The sequence below is a fragment of the Puma concolor genome, chromosome B2, assembly GCF_028749965.1.
Source record: "Puma concolor isolate L17-30 chromosome B2, mPumCon1.1.hap2, whole genome shotgun sequence".
Classification (NCBI taxonomy): domain Eukaryota; kingdom Metazoa; phylum Chordata; class Mammalia; order Carnivora; family Felidae; genus Puma; species Puma concolor.
In genome coordinates this window covers 148,420,397-148,447,372 of record NC_141671.1, presented here as the reverse complement: position 1 = coordinate 148,447,372, position 26,976 = coordinate 148,420,397, and the positions used below count along the sequence as shown (strand labels likewise).

General features: G+C 39.5%; 1 protein-coding gene and 1 long non-coding RNA gene across 2 annotated transcripts in view; one reads left to right on the top strand and one right to left on the bottom strand.

Moving 5' to 3' along the window:
- PACRG (parkin coregulated) overlaps window positions 1-26,976 on the bottom strand; it is a 509,125-nt gene that overhangs the window by 225,165 nt on the left and 256,984 nt on the right. The window contains exon 3 of the mRNA XM_086708286.1: window positions 7,770-7,941. Within this exon, the coding sequence (XP_086564412.1) occupies window positions 7,770-7,941 (172 nt within the window). The remainder of the gene's footprint in view (window positions 1-7,769; window positions 7,942-26,976) is intronic.
- LOC147581357 (uncharacterized) overlaps window positions 1-26,976 on the top strand; it is a 34,805-nt gene that overhangs the window by 452 nt on the left and 7,377 nt on the right. The gene's annotated exons all lie outside the window — the stretch shown is intronic.

Genomic DNA, 26,976 nt, shown 5'->3' with positions numbered 1-26,976 from the left:
AGGAAAATAAGACACACAGCTAGGGAAAAAGAGGGTAAACCTGAGAGAGGAGTAACAATGTCTCAGGTCACCAGATTGGAGCAGAAAGATGGAGGGTGGAAGGACCAAAGTCTACAGAAAAAGAAAATTGATGGGTTACCTGATGTTCTGAACATTTGGAAAACAACATTCATTTGCTAGATCTTGAAGCATTTGAAAAAAAATAGTAAGTATATACAAATCAAGTAAACCACAGGAAAGACAATGATCAATGCTAAGACAGGTTGTCTAAAGAAAGAAATGTAACCGTAGATGTGTGATTCGCGACAAACAAGACTGGTGTGATCACAGTAGTGTAACAGCTGATTATGGATCTGACCAAAATAGTGACATGACTGTATCATAAAGATGGTGGGGGGAAGAAGATAAACTTGTGGAAGAGAGTTAAATGTTTAGAAATTGAGATATAATTGACATACAATGTTAGTTTCGGGTGTATACTGTAATGATTTGGTGATTATATAAATTGCAAAATGATCCCTACAACTAGCCTAATTAACATCTGTCACCACATATAGTTACAAACATTGTTTTCCTGTGATGAGTGCTTTTAATACCTACTGTCTTAGCAACTTCTAAATACCAACAAAATATTGTTAACTACAGTCACCATGCTGTACATAACATCCCCCATGACTTCTTTGTTTTACGACTGGAAGTGTGTACCTTTTGACCACTTTCACCCATTTCTCCCACCCCCAACACCCAACCTCTGGCAATCACCAATCTGTTCTTTGTATCTATGAACTTGTTTTTTGTTTTGTTTTGTTTTAGTTTCTTGAGATTGCACATATAAGTGAGATCATATGGTGTTTGTATTTCTCTGACTTATTTCATGTAGCATAATGCCCTTGAGGTCCACCCATGTCGTCCAAAAATTGTAAGATGTCTTCATTTTTTTATGGTTGAGTAACATCCCATAATATATATACCACAGTTTCTTTATCTGTTTACCTATCAACGGGCACTTAGGTTGTTTCCATATCTGGCCATTGTAAATAATGCCGTAGTGAACATGGAGGTACACATACCTTTTTGAGTTAGCGTTTTTGTTTCTTCGAATACACAGAAGTAGAATTGCGAGATCATATGTTAGTTCTTTTTTACATTTTTTGAGGAACCTCCATACTGTTTTCCACAGTGGCGGCACCATTTTATATTCCCACTAACAGTGCAAGAGGGTTGTGCTTTTCTCCATATCCTCGCCAACACCTGTTGTCTCTTGTCTTTTTGATAGCCGTCATTCTAACAGATGTGAGGTGACAGCTCATTGTGGTTTTGATTTGTATTTCCCTGATGTTAAGTGATGTTGAGCATCTTTTCATGTGCCTGTCGGCCATCTGTATGTCTTCTTTGGAAAAATGTCTATTCAAATCCTCTGGCCATTTTTAAAAATTGGATCTGTCTTTTTGTTATTGAGTTGTATGAGTTCTTTATATATTTTGGATATTAACCCCTTATCAGATACATGATTTGCAAATATTTTCTTTCATTCGGGAGGTTGCCTTTTCATTGTATTTATTTGGCTTTTGTTGTGAGAGCTAGCTTGTAATCTTACTTGGTAACTGGCAGTCCCACTAAAATCGTATGGTTGGGAACAATCAGACAGTGGGGACAATCTCTCAAGGAAGTTCCCAGACCAAGACATATTTTTTTTTTTTTGTGATTAGTAACTATTTCTCTCATTTATCTGTAGTCATAACAGACTATTTGGGTTTCCTTTTGTCATCCTACTTTTTTCATTTTTTACATGCTACCTTGGCTTTTTTTAAGTTATTGCCTTAGCTTCATTTTTCATTTTTCTTTCCCTGGTACTTCATATGATAACCACCTATTTTAGCCCACTAATGATTCCTTTTAAGGCCTAAAAACTTGAAGTCACATTTTTCTAATTATTCATAGCATGAATGAAGCAACATCTCTTGATTTCCTAAATGTAAGATGGAAAATGATCATTCATCTGTTTCCACCAACTCATCCCTTACCTTGTTCTCATTCCCGGCATCTTCTGGGAGGACCTGGTGTGTCAAGCGTAATCTTGGCCCTGGTCGGCTTTGCCCTGACCCTGCAGCAGCAGCAGACACTGGGGGCTTGTTAGAAACCCAGTTCTCAGATCCATCTCACAGCTGCTGTGTGGAACCTGCATTTCACCAGGTCTGCAGCTGATTCCTATGCACGCTGAGGTTGGGGACATGGCGCTCTAGAGGCAGGCTGTCCCCTTGGATTGGCAAGATCACAAATCTTAGAGCTGAAGGTCAGACAGTGGAGGACCAGTATCATATTGTCTCTCAGTCAAGAGGTTTTCTCTTCTTCCAGAGGGAGATTTAGGTAGCTGTTTTTTTTTTTTGTTTTGTTTTGTTTTGTTTTTAAAACATGATGCCATGGCCTTCCAAGAACCAAGGCTCATGCTAATTACATCTTTACCTAGAATATTTTTATCACTATAAACTGATCCTCTTTATACACATGAAACTTTTTTATATTAAATTCTACTTTTCTACAATTAAAATAACTGCTCTTCCCTTCTGTTTTCCCTATTTGTCCCAATATATCTTTTACTTTTACATATTTTTAATTTTTAAAAATTATGTAATTTATTTTTTAAATTTACATCCAAGTTAGTTAGCATATAGTGCAACAATGATTTCAGGAGTAGATTCCTTAGTGCGCCTTACCCATTTAGCCCATCCCCCCTCCACAACCCCTCCAGCAGCCCTCTGTTTGTTCTCCATATTTAAGAGTCTCTTAAGTTTTTGTTCTCCTCTCTGTTTTTATATTATTTTTGCTTCCCTTCCCTTAAAGTCCTCATATGAGTGAAGTCATATGATATTTGTCCTTCTCTGACTAATTTCGCTTAGCACAATACCCTCTGGTTCCATCCATGTAGTTGCAAAAGGCAAGATTTCATTCTTTTTGATTGCCGAGTAATATTCCAATATATATATATATATATATATATATATATATATATATATATATATTTACATATATATACCACATCTTATTTATCCATTCATCCATCGATGGACATTTGGGCTCTGTCCATACTCTGGCTATTGTTGACAGTGCTGCTATAAACATTGGGGTACATGTGTCACTTCGAATCAGCATACCTGTATCCCGTGGATAAATACCTAATAGTGCAATTGCTGGGTCGTAGGGTAGTTCTACTTTTAATTTTTTGAGGAAACTTCATACTGTTTCCCAGAGTGGCTGCACCAGTTATTTTTAAACTCTTTAAGTATTATTTAGTTTTATATACACAAAGTTTATATTCGGTTTATTCCCCACAAACCAATTGCAAAGTCAATTGTCACAGCTAATATATTTGACTTCATGTTTTTCACCTTATTTTGTGCTTTTGACTCATGGCACTTCCTTGCTGTCTACTCAGTGTTTGTCATTTTAATATGTATGTTCTGTTTTGACCACTTCCATCTTTCCCATTGATTTTGAAGGCTTAGACCCAAGTTTCCTGGACTTTTATACACATTAACTCCAAAATGATTACTTGAGATTTCATGCAGTTTTCAAATTCTTTTTCCAACAACTATTTAAACTGAACTTGAGATTCGGTGGCTCTTAATTCACACTATGACATCCTCATTTTGGGGTTCTTAACTTTGCTTTACTTTCTGAGAGTTAAAGCATATTGTCAGTAACTTCTTGTACGACAGGCAAGTGGACATTATGCTTATAAGTCTTTTTCCCCTCAAATGTTCATGCAGTTTGTTATATACATCATGTCTTTTGCTCATGTGAACTGGATGAAATGTACTCAAGGTGTTTCTCTTCTGATTCTCATTGTTGTCTCAGATTAATGTTGGAAAAATTCTTAGCCCCGGTTATTTTTATTTCTTTGTTGTGTAGCCTTTTTCCTAATGTTTAAATGTCTGTCTAAATGTCTAAATGTTTGAAGGGCTTTTCTTTATGTTATAATCTAAGCTTTTTGACTAAATGTGCCTAGATATGGGTCTCTCTTTATTCATTGTCTTTAGACTGCAACGAGCTTTTTCTACCTGCAAAATAAGGGGTATTTTCTATCTCAGAAAAAAAATGTCTTTCAATCACCTTTGCCATTATCATTTCTATTCCCATTGTTTTGATGTTTCCTCTTGGGACTCCCTAGAACTGTTAGCTCCTGTTTATGTCTCTGTTCTCCATTTTATATTCTTTCTCACCTTATTTTTATCTTGTCTTTTCTGAGAGAGCGTCCTAAGGTGGTGGCCTCCATTGACAATTCGGTGCTGCGCAGATGATGATCATTCCCGATGCCGCTGTGCAGATGTTATCTTTAGTCTCTTGACTAAAGAGTCTTTGTCTGAGTCTGAGTCTTGACTCAGAGTCTTTTGTGCTCTGTCATCTTTAGTCTCCCTGTCTCGCTCAGCATTGGTTTATTTTCATTTCAGTCTTGTCTCCTCTTGTGGGTTTCCGCCTCTGTCTCCTAGAGGCCACATCTTCCTGCATCCCGAGGATGTCATACAACTTTCTACAGGTTTCTTCTGGATCCTACACTAAATGTCACTGAGGTATTCTTTTTCTGTCACTGTTCCAGATATTTCCTTCTTGTGTGAAGCAGCGTTTTATGAATGGCCCCATGTGGCGGTGTTATTGTTATTGTTCTTGCTTCTACTGAAGAGAGAGATTCCCACAATCAGCATTTGTGGTTGCTCTCGGCACCTCTTCATCCTCCTGGACACCAGTGGAATCCCCTTCTGAGTTTAATATGCAAAGTTTCTAGAGGTTCCTCCCTGGAATTGTTCTGCTGTATTTTGATGGATTTATGTTTTCCTAATTGGATGGAGTAAATGGAAATCTACAGCCCATGGTTCAGGTTGCTGAGAGAGTTCATCTCATCCTTGACTACAAAGTTTTCTGGTTGCTCTCAGCAATCAGTGCTCCCTTGCCAACCCTGACTACTTTATACTGGTACTTTCTTGGAGTTTCTGACCTAGAATAACCCAAAAAGTGGGAGGTAAGGGGAGCAACTGTAAAGCAGCATAAATGGAATGAGGTGTTAGGTGTGTGCTCTTCTGGTTATTACTGAATGACCCCACTTGGGGTCTTGAACAAAAGATAGAATGAGAAAGAAAAGGGTCTTCTTACCTGTTTTCACATTAGAAAGTCTAGAGTCGTTGAATGTGTCTAATTTTTTTTTGTATTGGTGTGACGAGCCTTGTAATTAACTGAAATCACCCCCAGATTCTAGAAGTAGATAGGAAGCCCATTCCCCTTCTTACCCTTGCTGGGAGTTTTTATATTTTGCTTTACTACTAGAGGTATTAGTTAGAATTCAAGAAAAACTATTCAAAAACTGCCAGCTGGTGATGGTGACATTAATTTTTGCCCCTGGAGAGAGCCAAAATCATTCTAATATTACAGCTTGAAAGTAAGGCACACACCCCTATTAACGTGCTATGCCAATTATGTGTATCAGCCTGCTTCTAGATCAGCTAGCCTCATTCCAAAATTCACCTGAAAGATTTAGTTTTTTGCACGTAATATTTTTCACACTGTGATGGAACTGTGCATGATCTTACATAATCAGTATTCCTTCCCGAGGGGAAAAAAAATTGGCTTTCAGTGATGTAAACAGATGGAGAAGTAAGCCAAGGTAGATTCAGGATCAGTATATAGTAGCAGAAGCCCAGGAAGAAAAGCAACGATATCTACCAGAATAAATTTTCATTGACTCTAGAACCTTGAATTACCAAATTCATATATAGTTAATTTTACCTGACAAAACACGTTTACTGAATTCTTAATAATGTTTTCACTTGTGAGCAAATTACCTCTAGGATGTGCATACTGTGAATTTTGTCCTTAGAACACATCACTTCTCTCTTAACTCGTTTAAACATCTCTAAAATACAGATCAAACAAAACTGAAAATCAATTCACCTTGGTCTGCAATGCTCTGCTTTGGTATGTTTTAATTGTAAACAGTATATCAAAATATTACTTAGAAACCCTCTTTCTGCCCATCAGTGTTTTTAAAGGAGATATGAGCAAAAAAGTCCCGAGAAGACAGTGGTTCTAATAAGATCAATTTCTTTTAAAGAAAAGAACAGACTTCCGGATGTTGCTGGTATTCTGCTGGGGGCAGGAGGTGAAGGATCGTGTACTGTAAACATAGGTTCTGGGGAGAATGTTCTGGGCCTTTCTATTTGTCAATAAAACTTGTGCATCATTCTTTAGAAAATGTAGCATTTCAGCTAGAATTTAACATGTTCAAAAATTGTGAGCTGTTAGAATAAATCACATTTGGAAAAGGCTTTACTGTAACTCAGTGTTATATATCCTTCCTGAAGGACTTCAAAGATCAGCCCTTCACTCCGCTGATGCACAAAGGGAAAGGAAAATGTTTTAAAGTGTGGTTTCTCTCTCCATGTTACTTTTCACAGCAGGTCGCCTGTCCTTTCACCTGGTTTTACTTCTGTGTCTTGGTGGAGATCTGGAGTGGTCAGTTACAGATCTCTGACAAAAAAAAATCTCAAAAACATGAGAGGAAGTTTCGGGGTTGATTCACTTTCAACAGTGACAGCAGGACTGCCCCAAACCTGGAATTCTAATGAGGCCTAATTCAAATCAATAAAAAGGTCACCATGGATAAGATTACATGAGCCAGGCTGTGGGACATGACCCAATGTTGAACCATTTAGTTCTTGTTTTGGTCAAAGCACATGACAAGGGCACCTATGAGACAGTGAGGGTGGGGTTCCCCCAGAGGCTAGGAGACTAAGCAGGTGACCTGTCAATCATCCCAGGAAGTCCTTCATCCTGGACTAGGGAATAAGGCAGAGCTGCCTAGGGCAGTTGTGGCTGGGAAACGGTGGGATATCCCTGTCCAGGAGGTGCTCAGCACCACCCCTCTGCTTTCTATCAGCAGCAGCAGTGTAGCTGGGCAACCGGTGCACACACAACTGGGGCATGATGGTGGATGGTGGCCCAGACCTGGCCATTCAGACTTGAGAGGCCGGCCGTCCCCTCCTGGAGTCTCATCCCAATACGATGGCTCCATTATAAGGGCCAACAGCAGCTGTGAAGCAACATGAGGACAACTTGGGCCTTGTTTGGGAGCCATTACAGGCCATCCCATGAGTGCAAATCTGAGAAACGCTTTGGGAGAGGGTTTTCTTCAGCCAGCTCGTCCAAAGGGACTCATATCTGAAGAATGTGGCCATAGAAAGAAAGCATTTCATTCTATAAACAAAGAGATGACGTCAATGACAGGGTTACTCTAGAGTTTCCCTATATTACAGATAAAAAATTTCAAATATTTAGTAATAGTAATTCTCCATTCCAGACTTTTTTTCCTTAAAATTACGAATCCTACTACCTAAAAGATACTAAACGTGATTGGGTTTATATTGTAATTTAAAAATTAGGGATGTCATTTTAAAAGAACTTGGAAGTCAGTGGTAGCGTTTAATACAAAGACACATACTTGACTTCTGCATGTGTAAATTAATCTTAATGCTTGTGTCATTACTGGGGAGCAGCTTAAGTTGGCATAAACCCCATGTAATTTATTTATGTGGTTAGTCTTCGGTGCAGGATCAATGATGGGACATAGTAGATTTGGGATGTCTGGCCCTGTAAGTCAATTTATAAAATTCCCGCAAAACCTGGGGAAAGCGTCAGCCTGTTGTGTTTTATTGTTTAATTAGCAAGTTGTCAAAAAGCGGCACCTTATAAGCTGAATGATGCTTTTTCACCTGTTCACTTACTTTTTATTGGGATAATGAGCTGTGGAATGACAGGAAGAATCTTGTTCCCCCCGTGTTCCAGCATGTCGTGGATTCCTTGCCGGGCAAAAAACTCGTAGGGAAATGTCATTTCACAGAGCCCCTCAAAAAACAGAGGCAAATAATGATGGTAATCCAGCTTCTCGATTTCCACCTGAAAGGAGAGAGAAGAAATGCCATGTGAAGACAACACTGGGGCGAAGCGTGGCCGGACCAGCTATGAAGCTGTCAACCAACTCAGGGGAAGCACATTCTCCAGGACTTTGGGAACATTTTACAAAGCAACTCGTCTCACAACCTGAAGTACATCATCATGTCTTTATTCTATTAGCAATGGGGTTACAATCACCGCCCTTTCAATTTCAAGAGATTAAAACAATAATAATCGACACTGGGAGCATTTTAGTATTTGTTTTGGGGATCTTCGTTAATATTTCACTCTTTGGCACAAATGCAATACTGAAAAGGATTCAAGGAGTCTATCGTGTGTATGTTGAAACATATATGTGAAAACAAAATGAAAAAAAAAAACCAGTTGAAAAGAGATTAGCATCTGAATTTCTAACAAGAACCTAATAGGGACTGCACATTAATACATTCTTGTGAAATGTGTCTTTTCGGGACCTGGCAAGTATGCGAATGAGGAATCAAATATGATTGCGAGAATGTTTCCTGGAACCTGCATGACAAGTGGAATCTTGGTCCTATCAAGACAGCTCAAAATCAAAATACCGCAGTCTCTCTCACCTGCCTCATCTGGGAACAGAGATATATCACTTTTTCCATTGCTACATTTTTCACCCTCAATGATGCCTCTGTGCCTCCTTGTCCCGATCTTTGCAGTAATATGCAGCACCGACGGGGGATAGAAACAAAAATTCTGGGGTTGAGAAAAGATATGATGTGTTGGGAGCTGCAGGGAATTTGTTCTAGCCCAGGCCCTTCCCTGTCTGCAGTATCCATGACCTGGCTTGCTACCTGCAAGGTGACAGAAGTGATGGTGATATCATGGATGGAAAGAAGCCAGCAGACTCAGACTGCTTTACAGAGCAAAGGGTGCGGCATTTCCAGTAAGAGGTGCACACTTGCCGTGTCTTCAACTCCTTACGAATGCACGCAGCTTCCAATGATCACCTTATAATTAAATGAGGAGCTCATCAAGACCTTAGAGCAACCGCCTTTTCCATGAGGAGGTTTTTATACCCTCCAGCTCTCTCCCAGCTCTCTGGAGTCTCCAGCCACACACCTGCCTGTCCGTGGGTATGAGTAACTGGTAACCCTCCCACCACATTTCCAAGTGTCTACGGTAGGTCTTGGTGAATCAAATGTCCTGCAGTTTCCCAAGTGGGAGGTTTGTCTCCAGTCTGCTCATGGACCACCCAGCCAACTGGGGAAATAGGGGGTTAGGAGTTAAATGTTTAGCTGTTCTCTCAGAATTGACCTTGGAAAATGAATCCCACAGGGAGGTTTATACAGACATCAATTTTATTTTATATTCCTTGTATATTCATCAAATTTACTTTATTCACACTAAAATTTTGTGGAACATATAGCTAATGCCAACCTTCTCAAGGGTTTTTGTGTATTTGAACACATTTTAGAACACTATTTTGTACAATTAAAAAAATACTGCTACACCATTCAGCCTCTAAAAGGTACAATGTTATTATCTATAATTTTACATTGTAGCCTAACTTCTTAATATGTTATCTGTACCATATTTTTTCTATATTGTTGATGTTTTTCTAATTCTCTTTCTTTTAGCTGGTTGTCACATGTACATATGTCTCCTGTAAATAGCAAATTATTAAATTTTGTACTTTAACGTTATCTAAGGATTTTTATTTATTTTAATACATTAAGCCATTCACATTTATCGCTATGTCTAGTTTTATTTCTGTCATCTTCCTTTTTGGTCCCTGGTTGTTGTTTTACATCTACTTTCCATTTCTCTTTTGCAGCTTTATTAAAATGTAGATTTTTTTCTCACTTTTTTCTGTAATGATGTGAAAGATAATACACCCTGTTTAAATATTTTATTGTGGCTATCTCATGTCTTTCGCAAACATTTTAAAACAAACTTTCATCACTTAAAGAAGCAAATTAAAAATCTCCTACTGGGGCGCCTGGGTGGCTTGGTCGGTTAAGTGTCCGACTTTGGGACTTCGGCTCAGGTCATGATCTCACGGTCCGTGAGTTCGAGCCCCGCGTCGGGCTCTGTGCTGACTGCTCAGAGCCTGCAGCCTGTTTCAGATTCTGTGTCTCCCTCTGTCTCTGCCCCTCCCCTGTTCATGCTCTGTCTCTCTCTGTCTCAAAAATAAATAAACTTTGAAAAAAAAATTAAAAAAAAATCTCCTACTAAGATTGCTGACATGCCATTTTTCCCCCTTGGAATTCTGTTGCTATGTTTCTTTGTATTGTTTGGGGCCACGATACCAACAACATCAACAACATCAGTTCATTTGATCCTTATAACAACTCTAAGGTAACAATTATCAGTATCTCAATTTTCAATACGGAGAACTGAGGCACTAAGAGGTTCAATAACTTGTCTAAGGTCTGCAGCTAGTAAGAGAGGTTGCTGGGATATGAACCCAGACTCTCTGGCTGCAGGACATAACACTACTTCTTAGACTCTGTTGTTAGGCATAATTATAATCTCCTGGTGACCATTCCATTTATCCTCATGTCTCCATCCCCTTTATCATTACTAATGCAGGCTGTCTTAGTCTACTCAAACACTAATGTCGCCATAACTAATATCGCCATGGTTTGTCTACTGTATCTTTTCCCCTTCCTTCCTTCCTTCCTTCCTTCCTTCCTTCCTTCCTTCCTTCCTTTCCTTCCTCCCTCCCTCCCTCCCTCCCTCCCTCCCTTCCTTCCTCCCTCCTTCCTTCCTTCCCCTGGCATTATGTTTTCACAGTATCTTTTCTGAGTAGCTGAAAGCTGTATTTGTTTTTTTCCTTCTTTCCCATTTCACAATATGTCTTAATAAATATTGAGCACACACTATTCTTATTCTCAGATGTTTTGAAAAGAAGGAAAGAGAAGCAATGGAAGAAAGAATAAAGGAGAGAGAGAGAGAGAAAAAAGCAGCAGCAATTGAGGGGCAGCAAAATTGAATGGAAGACTGAGGGAGAGAAGTTGAGAAAGAAAAGATTACCTCTAGATCTCTAACTACAAGCTCACTGACCATAGCCGTTCATTTCTACCAGAAATCCTTTTCCCATGAGTTCTGCTGACCCATTTGACAATTATTTGGTATATCTGATATCATTGTAGATCTGTTGCCTTAATGGAATAACAACTTGTCAGTATATTTTGAGGTCACAAACTACTTGAAATAGTATAGATTGTTTCTCTGTTTGCTATAGGGCGACTTTTCTTGTACATAACTTTTTTACTACTTGAATATCTTCTAGGGTTCCTCTTTTTATTATAATATTGTTTTGGGTGAAGAATGTGGCCTGGGCCTTGGTAAATCCTCTGACGTTCCATTTACAATCAGGAGATATCATGTATGTTTTGTTTAAAAATATATCTGACTTCTCTTTGATGTACTTTTTTTTGTAGAGCTCCTGCCAGCTACGCATCGTTTTCATTTGTCCATGGTAAAGTTGTCTATGCTTCCTCACTCCTGTTCTCTCTTCAGCCCGCCTGTCTACCATTCATTCCACTGCAGGTGCATCTTCCCAGGTCGCCAGTGACCTTCACTTTGTCTAATCCTCAAGTCTCTTTTCTGTTCTCATTATGTGACACACTTGGCCCTGGGCCTCCTGACCCCACACCCCCAGCATTAGGGGCCGTCCTTGATTTCCTTCCTTCAAGTCAGGTGTTCAGTCCATCACTTTCCAATTGATTACATCTCCAAGCAAATTCTGATTGCATTTCCTTTCCCGCCATTTTGCATACATCCTGCTTAGTCTAAGCCATCAGCTTACTGCAACCAATAATGTCCTTGTCTCCACTTTTGCCTTCCCGTTTCCATTCTCCGTACTCTTGGGTCCTGATCTGTGGTTGCTCCTGACTCAAATTTCAACAGGGCCTCCCTGATCCGTCCCCAGGTCCTGTTGCATCATACCATCCTTCTGCAACACTATTCTCTGGAACCACTGGTGCCTTTTGTTCCCTGACCAGACTAGCCTCGCTTGTTCCTCCTTAGACACTATCTTTGAAAGCTCTTCTCCCCTTCTCTCCAGCCCTCTGGGGTGTTGGCAACTCCTCGTATCTAGATTTCAGTTCAGTGAGACCCTCTTATCACTGCCGACCAACCCTGTTTGATTTGCTAGGTACACTTTACCATGTACTGATTGCAGTTTTTTAGGTTCTGTTGTTTAAGTTCTGTCATTGCCCGAAAGGGTGTTGGAAAGGCACAGAACAGGTGAATACTCAAGAAGCACGTGTTGAATTTCAGTTCTGACCTTTTGAATCTGTCCTCTGTGCTAACTCTTTGAGAGGATACTCAGTTAAGGGAACAATGGCCAGATGGTGAATGGCCATCTCTAGAGCCAAGACTGAGGACCGCAGCAAAGTGCACAGAGGGCCTGGTGTTGATCACTGGCCTTGTAGCATGACGGGGCCTGTAGGTTTCTATAGATTTAAATTTTCTACAACGTTATGTATTCTACAAATAAAATGCTACGTTTCCTCCATTGGGATTGCAATGATTATTTACATTTCAGGAATTTTATGAGTGTTTTAATAGACAATCAGGATGGTTTGCTTCTTGGTGTTTCTATTTAGCCTCATTAGAAATCATTTAGGGATTAATTTGCTATTCCATTTATTTTTAAAACTTCAGAAGGAAAAGTTTTGTTTTTCACAGTATCATCAAAACGAACATATTAATGTATGTCCATAATTAATATATTGGTAATAATAATACAAATTCTTTTTTAAAAAATATGGATGTTGAGAATAATTCAAGATGAAAACCAAAATTTAAAGAAAAGATAAATGAGGACATGGTGACTACTATCCCTTAGGATTTTTTTCAATCGATGGTTTCTTTTGTTCATTTAGATTACAAAAGGTTATTTATTTACTATTTATTTAGAAACAAACCTTTTCTTTAGTTATATCATAAGTAATTTTGGTCTTAGGCTAATTAGTTTTAATGACATATTACACTTTATAGTTCTTTAGTACTACTATAAAAATACTAGTTTTCAAACTTATAAACTTTTGGAAACTTTCTTCAACATTTATGCAAGAAGTCCAGAATTAAAAGAAATTTGTCTGAAGTCCATCACGGAACAAGGGCCATTTTAGATACATCAGGTAAAATTACATGGTAATATACTGATCGATGATTACTTGGGACATTCACTCCAGGAACATCAATTAGTTTTACTCACAGAATCTCTCTCTCTTTAAAATTTATGTTTCATAATATTTTAAAGATCACACAGTACTCACAAGTTATCTCTAAATCTCGCAGTGACCTTTGGTCAAAAGCAATAAAATTCCAACTTTACCTGGCCCATCATATATAACTTTTTATCCCCGTAACAAATGTGTAAGGTAGTAATGCTATACTGAAAGGTCAGAAACACGATGAGGTTAATGATTTTCATTATAAACCTCAAATTAGAAACTTATTCTTACACTTTTCATATCTTTGCTTCAATTAGCAAAGGAAATATAATTGGAAATGTCTGCTATTACAACTCCTATAATCAGAACCGAGGATCTTGCTTAAAAATCACAAACTAATCTAAAATAGTTTAGGTTATCTAATTATCTAATAGTATAATCATCTATTAATATATTATGATTTCATTTGGACTTATTATAGGATTTCTAAAATCAAGCTTCAGCTCCACTCTTCTTCCTTGAAGAGGTTGTTGAGTTATTGAAAGAGGTCTCACAAATTACATGGGCATTGCACACTGTCTTTTGGACAGTGTATGTAACATATTCCAAACATGGATGTACTTTTATTTTTCAAATGCATGTGGATGTGACTATGATGAATAACCGAAAGAATATCATTTTAAACTTTTTCAGTGATACTGAATATACAGTTAAAATTATGTACAGATACATGAATTTTTTGATGCAAAAATAAGATTTCTTAGCATGAAAAATGCTGTATGTCAAGTGTCAAAAAGAAGGACACCTCACACAGGCTGGAAGACAAGCTTAACGTGGATCCTTAAAGTCTGAAAAACACCAAAGTGTGTTCAATGCAAAGTCGATGTCAGGAAATCCTCAGATGCTAGACTTAAAGACAAAACCCAGAGTCACAGAGGTAATACTGTGTGGCTTGAGAGAATATCGGATATAGACCAGATGGGAAGCCTGGGACTGAGGTTTCAATGTCTCCAGAGTCCAGGCAAATAGGCCATTTGGTAAGTGAGGGGATAAGCTGAGATTCCTGCATATAAGTAGAACCCTAGAAGGGCTGCCCCTGTGAAAAGGGGGCCAGAAAGACTCTCATATATTTGTGGAAACAGAAAGAAAGTTTGTAGAAAGAGAAAGAGAGCTTGATGTGTGACAAAGCTCTTGATGGGAAAACTCTCCTTTGAGAAAGAGAAACCCAAAGGGAAATGTAAAGTCAAGGAATTAAGAAAAAAACATTGTTCCTCAACCCTGGGAAGGAAACTTCTGGGGCCCAGACAAAGCAAATGCCAAACTGTTAATACTTGCATCATCTAGGTGCATAGGGCTGCCACAGAAAATACAACCCCGCTAACACTTACCACCATCGTGGTGATGGAGCCACCATAAGGAAGACTAACTAGACCAGTGAGCATGGGAATGAGCTCTGGAACTAGCAACTAGAAATTACAGAATAAATCTGGAAAGAATTTTTTTAAATGCTTAAAACGTAGAATATTTCATTCTTTAGGAAAGAACTAAATACAATTCCCGAAGAATAGAGAGCAGCATTAACTTAAGAATCCAGTCGTTGGTGAACAGGTTGACCCCAGATGAAAAGAAAAGGAGGGGACTGGGTCACAGAACCTGGAAGGCCAATGCAGAGGCAGCACAGGTGTCCGCCATCTGGGATGCTCCCACACGTGACCCAGGGGGGTTCCAGGGAGGCAGGAAAGGCAGTATTTGGAGAAATCATGCCTGCGCATCTTCAGACTGAAGGTGCAAATCTGGACGCTTTTCAGAAAAACTATCATCCTCCAAAGTCAAGGGAAACATTTAAAAGCATCTGAAGCAAAAGACGGATTACATATAAACAATCAAAATTACACTTGAAATTACACTTCTCATTAACAAAAAAGAGGCCACAAGACAGGGTAAAACTCCCTCAACACACTGAAAAACAATCTTCAGTGCCCTACTTAGCCAAACCAGCATGCAAGATAAAGGCAAACTAAATGGATTTGACCAAGATGGAGATTTTTGTTTCTTTGTTTGTTGTTTTAACCCAGAGATCATCATCCTGACTGAAGGATGAAATGTACTAAAGAATAAGCTGAGCACAAGACAAAGAAATGAGATGCAAGAGATAATAGTAAATTGTTGAACAAATGGATAAGACCAAGTAAGCACTGACTATAAAAATTAAAAAAAAAAAATCATCGATTGTGGTGAGGTTACAAAGTGAGGTCGCAATACTAGAAGCAAAAGTGGAGACGATGATAAGGTGATCTGAATCAAAGTAAGTTCCTTGCATTGATAAGGATGAGGAATAAGGTTATTGGTTAGCTTTAAAATTAATTAAGCATATTAAGGTGCAAGGGTACTCACTGAAAGAATAGAAATGAAATTAACTTTCAAGAGAGTAGAATGTAGTAGACGGAATGAAGAAAGCTCTATCAACAGAAGATAAAGTCCTCCAACAGGAGGCTGGTCAAACATCCCCCCTGCCCCCAGGAAAATGCATGAAGAAGACATAATATGTAGGATGAATTCAAATATATAAGTAACTATCACAAATATAAATAGATTAAATTCTCTTATTAAAAGACTGTCGAGGCACCTGGGTGACTAATTCAGTATAGCATCCGACTTCACCCCAGGTCATGATCTCACAGTTCGTGAGTTCGAGCCCCACATTGGGCTCTGTGCTAACAGCCTGGAGCCTGCTTCAGATTCTGTGTCTCCCTCTCTCTCTGCCCCTCTCCCCCTCGCATTCTGTCTCTCTCAGAAAATAAACATTAAAAAAAAAATTTTAAAAATATAATGGCACAGAAAAGTGAAAAAAAAAAGGTAATTATAAGTATGATCTAGGATAAATTCCTGGAAGGGAAATTGCTTTCTCAAAGGATGTATATATCTGCAGTTTTGATAGAAATTGCCAAATGGTGCTTCATGGGATGGTACTAAATTACATTTTCATCAACAATAAATGACAGTAGCTGCTTTTCCATTGTTTACCCAAAGAAAATGCTATCAAAGTTTTGGATTTTTGACAATATTACAGGTAAATTTCAATATTTCAGTGATGCTTTAAGTTCCATTTTTCTTAATGTGAGAATAATCACCTTTTAAAGATATTTTTGAAAGCCATTTGTACACCCTTTCCTGTGAGTTGTCTTTTCACATCCTTTGCCACCACTGATATTTGCTTTCTTTTCTCTCTCTCTCTCTTTGTCTCTCTCTTTCTTTCTCTCTCTGTTTCTTAAGTTCTTTTATGTTGTGGAGATATAACTTTTGTATGTTATGGAAGTTTCAAAAAAAATTTTTTTGCCATGAAGACTTTTGCTTGTTTGTTTTAGAATTCATTAATCTTTTGTGGGGTTCTGAATTTTGAGTCATCATTAAAAAGCTTTTTTCCCCCATTTTGTAACAGAAAGAATAGAAACAATTAGAAAAGACAATTTATAATGGTTTATTCTAGTATTTTTATGATTTCTTTATATTGAAATCTTTAATCCATTTGTAACTTTTCTTGGTGTAAGGTGGGAGACTTTCTTCCAACTGTAACTGTTATCCAAGTGGCTATCCTGTTGTCCCAAAGTATTTATTAAATAATCTTCCACTGATTAGAAAGCCCTACCTCTCGACTTCTATTTTGTTTCACAGGACTTTCTTATTCATAAACCAGTACTATTTTGATTTAATTATCACACAGTATAACAGATTTTAGTATCTGGTCAGCTAGTTAGTCACCCCATTATTGCTTTTGTTTTCTGAGTTTTTAAATTATTATTATTTGTTTCCCTTTCAGTATGAAATTTAGACACATTTTAGACATAAGGTCTACTTAATGGGACTCTATAAAACCTTGCGTTGAATAATTAGATAAGACAGATTTCTTACAAGCATCCTAGAGACAGTTTAGGAAACTGAACAGTGGTAAGACGCAAAGTAAGTTTCAAGAAATTCCAAAATATCTATGTCATATGTGTCACGTTTTTTTGAAGAAAATTAAATACAAATGTTGAACTAAGTAAACAATAGGCAAACTTTTAACCTCCACATATTTGGAAATTTAAAAACACTTTTATTAAAACATTGTTTTCATGTTTATTTATTTTTTGAGAGGGACAGAGAGAGAGAGAGTGTGAGCAGGGCAGAGAGACAGAGACAGAGAGCAAGACACAGAATCCGAAGCAAGCTCCAGGCTCTGAGCTGTCAGCATAGAGACTGATGTGGGGCTCGAACTCACGAACTGTGAGATCATGACCTGAGTTGAACTCGGATGCTTAACCGAATGAGCCACCAAGGGGCCCCTTAAAGACACTTTTAAATCACTAAGAAACCAAAGAGAAAATCCTTACAGAAATAATAACATGTCAAAAATTGAATCACAATGAAATGATCTAACCTTAAAAAAATAGAAAAATGCCCCATTTGTACAGACTTTTTAAGAACAGAAAAAGAAGGAAACGACACACTCACTATCAGAGGCCAGCATAAGCTTGTCACTACGCTCAGCCCAATCTCACTGAATCGAAATAAAGCACGAGGCAAACTGAATGCAGTGGCATGTTAAAAACCGTGGCCACGTAAGGGGCTCCTGGGTGCCTCAGTCTGTTAGGCGTCTGACTTTGGCTCAGGTCGTGATCTCACAGTCTGTGAGTTCGAGCCCCGCATCGGGCTCTGTGCTGACAGCTCAGACCCTAGAGCCTGCTTCGGATTCTGTGTCTCCCTCTCTTCCTACCCCTCCCCTGCTTGTGCTCTGTCTCTCTCTCTCTCTCAGAAATAAATAAACATTAAAAAAAAAAAAACACAAAAACTGTGGCAGGTAGGCTGTACTGCAGAAACACCAGGATACTTCAACAGCATGTTTAAAGTTTTAAATCAAAGGAGGAAAAATGAGATCATCTTCATAGATGCACACAAAGCATTTGATGAAATCATTCATTAAAAAATAAAAACTCAATGCAAAAACCTACAGCAAATTATCATACTTTACGGTGAAATGTTAGGAGCATTCTCATTGTGGAGAAATCCATGCAAAGGAGACAAGGAGACCGTTATCATCTCAACATTGTACTGGAGGTTCTAACTAAGGAGAAATGTAAAATATGTATGAATATTGGCAAGGAAGAAACAAAACTCTTGTCATTTGAGGATGATTTAACTATGTACATAGAATGCCCAGAGAATCTACAAACAAGTTTAATTAGGAAGAGAGTTCAGAAAAATTGCTGCATAAAAGATCAGCACACTAAAAATAATAGCATTCCCATATGCCACTAAAAACTACATAGAAAATATTTTTTAAAATATTCACAATCGCAAGAAATAAAGCAAAACAAACCCTTAAAGATAACTGGTAACAAAGCTAACAGTCAACGCATAAGAGGTTTATGGGGACAATGATGAAAGGTTATTGATAAGCACAAATGGAAGAATGGTACAGTGTTCTAGAAACAAATGAGTATATTGACTATACTCATGGATGGGTGGATTCAAACTTATCAAGATGGTGAGTCTGTCCAATTTAAATATTTTTAATGTTTATTTATTTTTGAGAGAGAGACAGACAGAACATGAGTGGGGGAGTGGCAGAGAGAGATTGGGACACAGAATCCGAAGCAGGCTCCAGGCTCTGAGCTGTCAGTACAGAGCCCAACATAGGGCTTGATCCCATGAGCTGTGAGATCATGACCTCAGCTGAAGTTGGTTGCTCAACTGACTGAGCCACCCAGGTGCCCCAGAGCCTGTCCAATTCAATCTATAAAGATTGGAGAGTCTTGGTGACACGTTGGGACTACATTCCAAGCAGTTGCAGAGTGAGGATTGGAGCCCAGTGCTTCTTCCCGTTGACCTGCTCACCTTTTTTCACCATCTTGATGGCTTGTCGCTTTACTACCAATACTGAAGGCTCTGTCTAGCTGAAAGGTATTAATTACTGAGTAACAAATCTGGACTTGAGAATGGAGAATCAAATTATTTTATGGAATAACTTTATTTTAAGTTTCTGTCAAAAATGCTAACAAGACAGCTAAAGGTCAGTTGTAAGCAGATCTCGAATTTATGCACACTTAACCTTTATTATCCAGGAATTGTATGTTCCTAACTGCAGCAGTCGATGAGTGATACTTTCAAGTGTAATAAATAAAGAAGAAATAATCCCTTGTTCTATAGCTTTGAACATTCCCACCTTTGGTCACCTGTCATAAAGTTAAAGGAATTTCCTTAAAAACTTAACAATAGCATAGTTTTTTAAACCAACGGGGCATAAAAGGAGCAAACTATGAATTAATACACATCTTCGGAGTTTCTCTTTCCTTTATCACATTTCTATATAATGCTAAAAATAGTATAATTTTGTCACAGGTAGAGAGGAGATACTTATATTTGGGGATAACAAGTGTTAATCAAACTGAGAAGCAAGAAATGAATGATAGACCTGGAAAGTTCTGCAGTTTTAGAAGTTGGGACAGAGTTAGAAACAGATCACTTGTGGCTTTTACCACTGGTGCTAATTGCAAAACATGGCATTAATTTATAAAAATTAGATAATGTACTGTGAACTTTAATGCACTCAGCCAAATGGGCAGAATTAAGGAGGTTTGGAAAGGATTAATTCAGGTGAAGTTAATGTCAGGAAGCAATTTTAGGAAAGAAATTGTTATGATGGCAGTATTGACTGCCTCTTTTATCAGCATATAACTTTTCTATGCATGTATTTTTCAGGGATTAGATATAAATTTATTAAAGTGGTTTAAACACACAAGTTCTTATATTTCTTAGTCAAATTTCACCTAAAAAACTAAAGCGAGAGATAATAGTGAATAGCTTACACTAGTTATAGTGCTGTGCTGAATGTCAAGGAGAGATGGGGATATTAGTGGGTAGGAAAAAGATGAGAAATATGACTTCCTCCATTGGATTCACATTTTAATATTAGCAGTTTGTGGAGAAAATGAATTAGTAACAGTCTGCCTTTACAGAGAGCAGCTTGTGTTTGGAATTGGGCAGATCAAGGTCCAAACCCATCACTTGCATGTACTGAACCTCATCACTTTCAAAGTCTGTGATTAGTGGAGAGTTACTGTGCCTTTCTGGGCCTTATAAACAGATGGCTAATTCCCAGGGTTATCACAGGGATTAAATGAGATAGCATGTGCCAAATGATGTTAATTCCTTTCTCTATTCTCTTAAAAAGAAGAATACCCTCACAAAAAAAGTAAGTAAAATTTCCAAGTAGTACTTGATTAAATGCCAAATGAGAAGTACATCCCAAGGGTATATAGGAAAATGCCCTGGCTCAGAGGAACGGGAGATAATTATGGGTTGGAGTAAACAGGAAAAGTTTCCCTGGAGAGGTGGGTCCTGATGAGCCTTGCAAGGTGGGAAGGGGCGAGCATACTGAGCAAAGACATGCAGGTGAGAACTGGACACAATGTCGTCAAGAGACAATGCTTAGTTCAGTTTGGATAATGTTGGGGAGGCAGAAAGGCACCTTCTGCCGTCCACTGTGACTGGACTGAATACTTCAGGCCTAAGGAAAATACAGATGGTTTTCAAGTAAGGGGTTGACATGATTAAATGCCATTTAAGAAAGAACAGCCTAGCACTTATTCATCTTGCATAACTGAAAATTTATACGCATCAGGTATAAATTCTTCCTCCCAGTCCCTAGGGACCACCATTCTATTTTCTGCTTCTATGGGTTGGACTCTGTTAGGTTCCTCCCATAAATGGAATCATCCAGTATTTGTCCCTCGGTGTCTGGCTTATTTCCCTAGCATAATTCTCCAAGTTTTCTCCATGTTGTCACATACGGTATGATTTCTCTCTTTTAACTTTTTGAGAACCCTCTTTATTGTTTTTCAGAGCAGCGACACCATTTTACATTGCTGTCAAGAGCACACAGGGTTCCCTTTTCTCTACATACTCTCCAATACTTGTTACCTTTTGGTAATAGCTATCCTAACAGTCCCAACAGGTGTGAGGTCGTTTATCTTGTTGTGGTTTTTATTTGCATTTCCCTGAGGATTTGATTAGTGATGTTGAGCACCTTGTCATATACCTGTTGATCATTGTAGGTCTTTTTTGGAGAAATGTCTGTTCAAGTCTTTTGCCCATTTTTAAATCAGGTTATTTTTTTTTAATGTTTATTTATTTCTGAGACAGAGAGAGACAGAGCATGAGTGGGGGAGGGGCAGAGAGAGAGGGAGACACAGAATCAGAAGCAGGATCCAGGCTCTGAGCCATTAGCACAGAGCCCGATGTGGGGCTCGAACTCATGAACTGCAAGATCATAATCTGAGCCAAAGTCAGATGCTCAATCGACTGAGCCACCCAGGCGCCCCAGGTTATTTGTTTCTTTCCTGTTGAGTTATAGGAGTTCCTCATGTATTTAGGATATTAACCCCTTATCAGATATAGGTTTGCAAATATCGTCTCCTGTTCCATAGATTGCTTTTTATTTTGTTGTTTCCTTTGCACTGCAGAAGCTATTTGGTTTGATGTAGTTCCATTTGTCTATTTGTGCTTTGGTGTCATACCCAAGAAATCACTGTCAAGATCAATGCTAAGAAGGTTTCCCCCTATGTTTTCTTCTAGGAGTTTTAAAGTCTTTAATCCATTGTGTGTGTGTGCGCGCATGTGCGTGTGTGTGTGTTAACAGAGTATAACCAGACCGTGTAGTACAGGATAACTTAGAAAGATCAAAATACAGGAGTACATGTCTAGGCATAGAATCACCAGCCAACAGACCTGAATTGTGGTGTTGACCTAGAAAGTAGGTTGAAAATGACAAGAGAAGGAGAAGAATGTCAGAATACTTTACAGGATTGGATGATACAGGATTGGATGATTAATGGACATAGGAGAATAAAGAACTTGATGGAATCTATGTAATGGCTTGGTTTCCAACATGGGAAGCAAGTGAAATGGCATTGGTATTGGGAAGGGGCTGAATTACGGGCCGTAAGTCCAGTTTCAGATGGGAGCTGGGAGACTTCTGGACGGAGCTGCCTAAAGATGTAAGATGCACATTTTGCAGTTTGGAAATAGGGTAGTACCGGTGAGACAATTTTCAGAGTCATTTCAGAAAGGCCGTGGTCTTATAATAGCGTGAACTGAGGAGATCTTTGAGAGAGCCGGTGAGGACTCCCCCATTAGGAAAACAGAAGAGGCAGAGGGCTTGGTGGGCAGGGAGCTAAGAGTATCAGGCAAGACAACCAGTGTTGATGAACTTTGCTCTAAGGAAAAACATGGCTTGAATGCCCTGCTAACCCATCATAGGGGAAACAAATGGTAATTATTGGAAATATGAAAACTGACAAGCTATATGAAATCAGGTACGTCGACCGTGGAACACAAGTCAGGTGCTAATGGTTTTGCGGCAATATAAAACCAGTTTTTTCCCAGTAGGCCAGAAATACTTACAAAGGAATTTGAACCATCGCATGAAGAGAGAACTATTCTCACCACTCAGAAATACCGTGTTGCTCCCTCCCAAAAGCTTGTGTCCTGCTAGGCCTAGGAATGGGCTGGCCAAGCTTACGGTCTGTGACCCGGTCTTCGCGCCACGCGTCACTGCCAGAAGCAGGCAAGGAGACATGGGAAGACCCTACTGTTAAAAATATCTCCACAGACTTACCAGTTAAAGTTCGATTGAATTTCTTTTTAAAAACAAAATACCTTTTGGTGTGCTTCAGCTTTGCATGCTGTTTACATCCTGTGGTAAAACTGAAATTGGAAAGCTGAATTGCTCCTCTCCAAGTGCTGGAAGAATTGGACCGTGTCACTGGTAAAATGCAAAGAAAGGGAGGTAATTCGGGTGCCTGGAGCATTCTGAGGAGGCAGTCGCAGATGGATGGAGCCAAGGCGAAAGGTGTCAGGAGAGATGCCACCAAAGCAGTAAAAGGCACGCCGGCCATCCCGATCCTGTGTTAGGACGTGTAAGGCAAGTTGCTGACATGTGCTGTGGCTTCTCAGTGAGGACGGAGGGCGAAGGGTTCCGACCCCAGAGTCCCACTCCTCCCTCACTAGTGGATGGACGCGGCCAAGCTACTCGGTCCCTCTAGGCCTCAGTTTCCTTCTCTGCAAAATAGGACCACAACGTGCCTACTGCCTAGGGAATGCGGTGAGCTAGCGCATATAAATAGCTAAGAACAGTGCCTGGGTAACACAGGGAACAATAGATGTGGGCTATAAAACAGCCACCAAAGAGCTCTCTTTTGTCTTCATTATTGAGTTACTTCTCTGCAAACTGCAGTTGTCAGTCAACTTCCTCTATATTTACCATGGTCTTTACATTTTGATGTGTTCCCTTTGTAGAGAGAAAAAGGATCTTCTTTTGGCTGTGCCAACATTTTCTTAAACTAGCCTGGTCCTGCTGTCATTTTGTCTAAAGTGATTGAAGAACAGAGGTCATTTGTGAAGGACACAGAACACGGAGCCCAGAGAGCTCACAGGTTAAAACAGGGCACGCATCAACGTCTGCCGGTGATTCGGGGGACTTTCAAGGAGGTCAGAATATCTTTATAGAAAATGACACCCTCTTTCTGGGTTTGCATGGTAGACCAATAAATCCAGGGGATAAAAACATAAAATGTTGAAGATCTCATCTTCATTAAAGTAACACGGTACTTTGTAAAATGTATTCTATTTGAGCGTGACAGTAAGATTGTTTCTCAAATTACAAAAAATGTACGTATCGGCCTGTTAAGTAACAGCCCGTAAAATTATTGATACTGCATTTATCAACTAAAACCTCTGCCAAGTTTTTAATGAGAAACTATCATCTGTCTTATAGAATCTCTGCTTCCGAGTTTAACCTTGGGCCACATCACTAAGTGTACTTCTTTTGTAGAAAACATGATATTTTAAAAATCAAGTTATTTTGACATTCTAGCGTTGTATACCGACGACATGTGGGAAAATATACAATCTGTCTGCGAGGCTGTAATTCTGGAAACAAGCATCATCTTAAATCACGATATCAAAGCAGAGTTTTTAAAATGTTGCTGTGCTTTCTTTATCATAAGACAGACAGAACTTCTTGGCACGCAGCATGAAGGCTATTTCCCTCAAGTCGGTGAGGGTTGCAGAGAAAATTCAAAACCACAGTGGAAGGGTCATTCTCATTCTCCTCATTACCCAATTTGGGGATGCAGTATCTCTCTTCTTAAAATAAACCCTGCCTTTTCCATGTCTGCTAAGACGGTTTCCCTAGAGAAGATGAAGCATTGCAATTTAGGATTTTCCTTGTGGTCCTGGTCTATCTCCAAAGGTTTTGTACCTCCTATTCTCTCTGCTCCTGGGTTCTCTAGACTCTGTGTTTACTGACTTCTGTTACCAATTTCACATGGCCGCTTGTGCAGATGATGTGATGCCATCGGGTTTCAGCTGCAACAAAGTTTACGAAGATATGTTTGTATGTTCCCTGAGGGGAGGAACTGTGTTTGGCTCTCCACTGCTACCTGGTGTCACCTGCTTCCTCTGAGTCTTAAAAATCTGTTGAATGAATGGATTGGTTTTGGTTGGGGAGTAAATCAAATACTCTAAAGCGATGGTTGCTGAATACTCATGTCACTGTAAACATACATGGTCAACTAAGGTACCTGATATGCGAAATATTTCATGTTTATCAAGAACTTGGGTATATTAGGCAAATGGGATCCATTATTTTACTGCCACACTTAAAGGAACCTAATTGTGTTCCACTATTTTCAGTTTCCATGGAACATACCTTTGCACCCAGCTCAGAAAGCCTCCTCACTCTCTCTCGGGAGAAAGAAACCATGGTATTTTGCAGGTGCCGCTACGAGGACATTTGTTGTGCTTATATATTTGCTTACATTCTGTCACCCTCACTAAATTGTGAGCTCTGGATGCCATGATCGACCCATTTTTTTCCAGTCTGCAACATTTCATCTTCATTCCCGGTGTATAGGCCATTCGTATTTGTTGAACGAATTAATCAATGGGCAGATTCTCAGATGATCCCTCAACACCAATCTCTCTCCTGTTTTGTCCAGTCTTCAGACTCTTCTTTAAAAAAATTATTCTATGTTACTTGTCTTCCAAATGTCCTTTGCTAGGTGTATGCAGGATATATCACAAGCTTTTTGCTGTGGTAAAGAATCTGTCCCCAAATTCCCTTTCCAGCTTAACGTTCTGACATTTTGCTCCCACAACCTAAGTTCGAATTATACCAAATACCTCACTCTTTGCTGAATATGTCCTACTTTCGTGGAGTACATTTCCATTTGGCTGTTTATCCACAGTCATCTGATGGCAGTGAAGAGTGTAGGTTTTGGAGCCCAAATCCCAATCCTCTCCCTGCCTCTGCCACTAAAGTACCTGCATGTCCTTGGACAAGTTGCCTCAATGATGTTAAAATGGGGATGATAATAGCACATACTTAAACTGTCTGCTGTAAATAATACATTAGTTCATTCATGCAGACCATCTAGAACAGTGTCAGATGCATGTTAATCGTTACCATTATCACTTTGCTTTTCTACGATAGCATCGGACGCATTGTACTACAATTACATGGTGATTGTTAAAAGTATGCTCAAATATTTACCTATTTAGTGATATGAACTAGACCTCCTATTGCCTTTTTGGTTGGAGTAGGGAAGCAAGAGGAAGAAGGAAGGTAAGGAGTAGGGAAGGGGCAGTAGAGAGAGGGAGATGGGGAGATGGGGAGGTGGGGAGATGGGGAGATGGGGAGATGAAGAACTGTCAGCATGGGGCGCCTGGGTGGCGCAGTCGGTTAAGCGTCCGACTTCAGCCAGGTCACGATCTCGCGGTCCGTGAGTTCGAGCCCCACGTCGGGCTCTGGGCTGATGGCTCAGAGCCTGGAGCCTGTTTCCGATTCTGTGTCTCCCTCTCTCTCTGCCCCTCCCCCGTTCATGCTCTGTCTCTCTCTGTCCCAAAAATAAATAAACGTTGAAAAAAAAAAATTTTAAAAAAGAACTGTCAGCATTAGAGCCCCAGAAACCCCACCCCCACTCAGGATGGAAGTCCTGCATGTGTGTGTAGATGTACGTGCCCGTGTACTTGCATGTGTGTGTGTAGGTGCAAGGGCCTGTGTATTTGTACGTGTGTGTAGGTGTGTGTGTAGCAAGGGCCTGTGTATTTGCACGTGTGCATGTAGGTGCACATGCCTGTGTATTTGCATGTGGGCGTGTAGGTGCACGTGCCTCTGTATTTTGTGTGTATGTGTAGGTGTGCATGCCTGTGTATTTGCACATCTGCGTGTAGGTGCACGTGTCTGTGTATTTGTACATGTGTGTGTAGGTGCACAGGCCTCTATATTTGCACGTGTGCATGTAGGTGCATGGGCCTGTGTATTTGCATGTGTGTATGTTATAAACAACCAGCGAGGGTCGGGGAACATTCTACGGTGCATGAGCATATTGGTAAATAATAGTGGTTGCCTGTTATACCTGTCTTCTTAGACATAGCCCAGGGAAGTTTCAAAACACAACGGAGACTGGAAGTGGCAAGTCAAAGCTAGAGACAGGCTAGCAGACACAGGTGAATCTCAGAGGCACCCTTGTGAGCCAGCCACCAAGCTTCAGAAGCAGCCATCAGGGGCGTGTGGGTGGCTCAGTCAGTTGAATGTCCAACTCTTGGTTTCCACTCAGGTCATGATCTCACAACTTGCGAGTTCCAGCCCTAAATCAGGCTCTGTACTGACAGTGCAGAGCCTGCTTGGGATTCTCTCTCTCCCCCTCTCTCTGCCCCTCCCATGCTCGTGTGCTCTGTCTCTATCTCTCTCTCAAAACAACAACAACAACAAAGAATTTTAAAAAACATTAAAAAAAAGAAGCCACCAAGCATCATCAGGGCCAAGAGAATA